General features: G+C 50.2%; 1 protein-coding gene across 1 annotated transcript; it reads left to right on the top strand.

Annotated features, from left to right (window-relative positions):
* Nucleotides 1–67: 67 nt before the first annotated feature.
* On the top strand, nt 68–2,687 carry LOC109378759 (dual oxidase 2-like). The gene is made up of 4 exons (XM_019635045.1): nt 68–331; nt 681–836; nt 939–1,067; nt 1,393–2,687. Exons 1-4 carry the CDS (start codon nt 128–130, stop codon nt 1,513–1,515), a joined length of 612 nt encoding a protein of 203 aa, XP_019490590.1. The 5' UTR covers nt 68–127; the 3' UTR covers nt 1,516–2,687.
* Nucleotides 2,688–3,624: the final 937 nt, after the last annotated feature.

Raw genomic sequence — 3,624 nt, forward strand, 5'->3', positions numbered from 1 at the left:
CAGACTCCCCACTGTGTCCCCCACCATCCAGAGACTGGTTGTTTCAGATAATGCCAGAGTGCCCCTCTTGCCCTCGCTCTATACATCTACCTGCCTTTCCTTGCCTCCCATTTCTGGCTTCAGAGCTATGGTGGTAGCCGAGCTTAACTCAAACCCACTCCCCTCCCTACAGCTGTACCTTGACGGACCATTTGGAGAGGGCCACCAGGAGTGGCATAAGTTTGAGGTGTCCGTGCTGGTGGGAGGGGGCATTGGGGTCACCCCCTTTGCCTCCATCCTCAAAGACCTAGTCTTCAAGTCCTCCTTAGGCAGCCAAATGCAGTGTAAAAAGGTGAGTGTCTTCCATTCTTTGAAGGACTGGGGACAGAGGGCCTGATTGTGTCCCCACATCACGGCAGAGTAGCATGAGAAAAAGCCCCTGGCTCACAGGCATTGGGTCTGCTGGGGCCATTCATACCTAGTTTTCCAGATGCAAAACATTTGAGGGAGAGTAGGAGGTATAGCCAGAAAGGCCTCTGCTGGGATCTGTCGGTTAGAAGCCTTGAATCAGGTTTGTGGCTCCTGCTAGAGATTTGGTGTCTGTAGGGGATCTGGAGTTTTCCAGCGTCTCAGGCGAAGGTATCTGGGGTAGAGGAACCTTGAGCTGAGCTGAGTCCTGAGCTCCAGCCATGTGTCCCCAGATCTACTTCATCTGGGTGACACGGACCCAGAGGCAGTTCGAGTGGCTGGCTGACATCATCCGGGAGGTGGAGGAGAATGACCAACAGGACCTGGTGTCTGTGCACATCTACATTACCCAGCTGGCTGAGAAGTTCGACCTCAGGACTACCATGCTGGTAGGTCAGGGCCAGGCAGGCAGGGTGTGTAGCCACCGTCTGGACTAGGAGCTGACCTCGGCTCTGCTTGGCTCTGCCCTTCCTCCTCTACTCCCTCCCCAGTACATCTGTGAGCGGCACTTCCAGAAGGTGCTGAATCGGAGTCTGTTCACGGGGCTGCGCTCCATCACCCACTTTGGCCGACCCCCCTTTGAGCCCTTTTTCAACTCCCTACAGGAGGTTCACCCAAAGGTTAGTCTCATCCCTACCCGTCCAGGAACTCTGGCCTTCTCCTGCCAGGATATCCTGTTCCTCAAGTACCCTGCGTCTCTGTCTTGAGTGGAGAATCCCCCAACCCTGGCCCCAGGATAGGGTCAAGCAATAAAGTGGGGCTTCAATTCCATCCCCCACCCCCACCCCCAAATCCCCAGCTCAAGCCTCCTCCTTGGGGCCTGGGTTTGATGCCCTGGTCATTCCAGCCAGGCTTGAGAAGCAGCTTCCTCCTAGTAAGTGAGCCTTTCAAGACTGCAGGCCTCTCCTTCTCTGTGCAACCACTCTTTCCTGACACACTTGACAGGTACGGAAGTTTGGGGTATTCAGCTGCGGCCCTCCAGGAATGACCAAGAATGTAGAGAAGGCTTGTCAACTCATCAACAGGCAGGACCAGGCCCACTTTGTGCACCACTACGAGAACTTCTGAGCCCACCCTCCCTGGTTCCTGCATCCCCTCTGTGAAGCAGCCCTGCCAGCAGTTTCTCAGTCAGAATCCACTCAGGTGGAGAGCTAGACGAGCCTCTCCCTCATTGCCCCATATGTCCCGTGCTCTGAGAAGGTAGAGAAGACCCTTCCAGCTCAAGTTACTGCAGGTTGTGACAGACCAAGTGGGAAGGGGACAGCCCCTGCCTTGTGACAATTGTGAAGGTGAAGAGATACAATAGCACTTGCCTCTGATAGGTCCCCATGTCTGTTTCAGTACCACAAAATTGATGTATTGCTTTGATATTTTCTTGTCTTTGGCATTTGAGGGAGGGTGGGGTAGGGATACCTGATGTGAAGAGAAGGCTGAGTGAGGATTTCCTCAGAGCCTGGCTCAGTTGTGATGCTTAGAACCTGGACAGTCCAACTGCCTCAATTCAGTCCATGAGGCCTTTTCCCTCCAGCTCCACCCACACCTCTTTCTGGTCCTAGAGGGTCAGGAATCCTGAGGAAGAACCTGGGAACAAAGATGTTTCCTCAGCCCTGATGTTCCTGGTGTCAGCCAGTAATGCCCGCTGTCCTGACCTCTTGGTGGGCCCTCTGAGCCCACTGGAGCAGTCCTGGGACTTTGGGACCAAGGGAGTCCAGTCTGTCTGCCAGACGTCCAAAACTCCCTCAGTTCCCCACTTGTACAACATTTGAGTGACCAGCTGTCCTGGTTTGCCCAGGACTCTTCCAGTTTTAGCACTGAAAGTCTCTTGTCCTAGGAAACCTCTCAGTCCCAGGCAAATCAGGACAGTTGGTCACCTTACCCAGGAGCCAACTTGGGATGTCACCTCCCTACTTGTCTTTTTAAGACCCTTCTTTGTCCTTCGTTAACTGGCTCTTTCCTAAAAAGCTGAGCTTTAAATTTTTTTAGATTTAGGTATAATTTGCACACAACAAAATGTATAAATCTTAAAGTTACCATTTGTATGGGTTGCCATTACATTTCCATCACCCCAGAAACTTCTCTTGTACCCACCCCTCTCAGCCAGTCTCCCTCGGCCCCTAGAGACAACCTCTGCTGTGATTTGTGTCACTCCAGATTAGTTTTGCTCCTACTGAATGGACTCTTTTGAGACTGGCTTCTTTTGCACAGCGCATTGTCTTCGTGATTCATCCATGTTGTTGTATTTACCAGTAGTTTGTTTATTTTTATTGCTGAGTTGTGTTCCATTGTAGAGATGTACCACAGTTCATCCATTCTTCTGTTGGGTTGTTTTGTTTTTTTCACTTAGGAATAAAGCTGCTATGCACATTCTTATAGCTGTCTTTTGGTGGAAATAATGCACTCATTCATCTTGAGTTTATATCTAAGAGTAGAATTGCTGGGTCATGGAGTTCTCCAGCCAATAGGACCCATGGCAGGGGGTTTCAGGCCATCTCTACATCCCTGCCCCAGGATCCTCTTCTCATTGGTCCTACCCTACCTCTTCTGATAGGCCAAATGCCTTTGGCTCCCAGCACTCTATATTGAAGGAATCTCTTTGACAGAACTAGAAAGGCACTGGATCAGGAGCCAAGAGACCTGGATTCTAGTGCCAACTTTACCCCTAAGTAGCTACAGAGAAAAATCCCTTATGTTCTCTGAGCCCATTTCTTCAGGTATTAAAATGTCAGTGTGGGTATAAGGAAGTCAGATAGTAATACTGGCCCAGGAAATTATACTGATGAGAAAAATGTATGTGTTGTGTGCTGATCTCAGCCTATTGATAACTAACGAACGTTGTGGCTGAATTGAAATTACATGGCATACCTGGGGCCATACAGTGAGATTACAGATAGAGAAAGAGAGAAGGCCTGGGATTGTTTTTATTTGGGTTGAGGGTGGAGCCCTAAAGTTTCACAGGCTCACTATAGATGAGATTAAAACATGAGTGGAAATTTAAAGCACAGGAAGAGAAAAAATAGGATCCTAAAATGTCAGTTATTGAATCAACCTAGATCTCTAAAACAAATGAGCGGGGTCGGGGGGGCAGACTCCCCACTGTGTCCCCCACCATCCAGAGACTGGTTGTTTCAGATAATGCCAGAGTGCCCCTCTTGCCCTCGCTCTATACATCTACCTGCC

This window comes from Hipposideros armiger, unplaced genomic scaffold (genome assembly GCF_001890085.2).
Source record: "Hipposideros armiger isolate ML-2016 unplaced genomic scaffold, ASM189008v1 scaffold_3309, whole genome shotgun sequence".
NCBI classification, from domain to species: domain Eukaryota; kingdom Metazoa; phylum Chordata; class Mammalia; order Chiroptera; family Hipposideridae; genus Hipposideros; species Hipposideros armiger.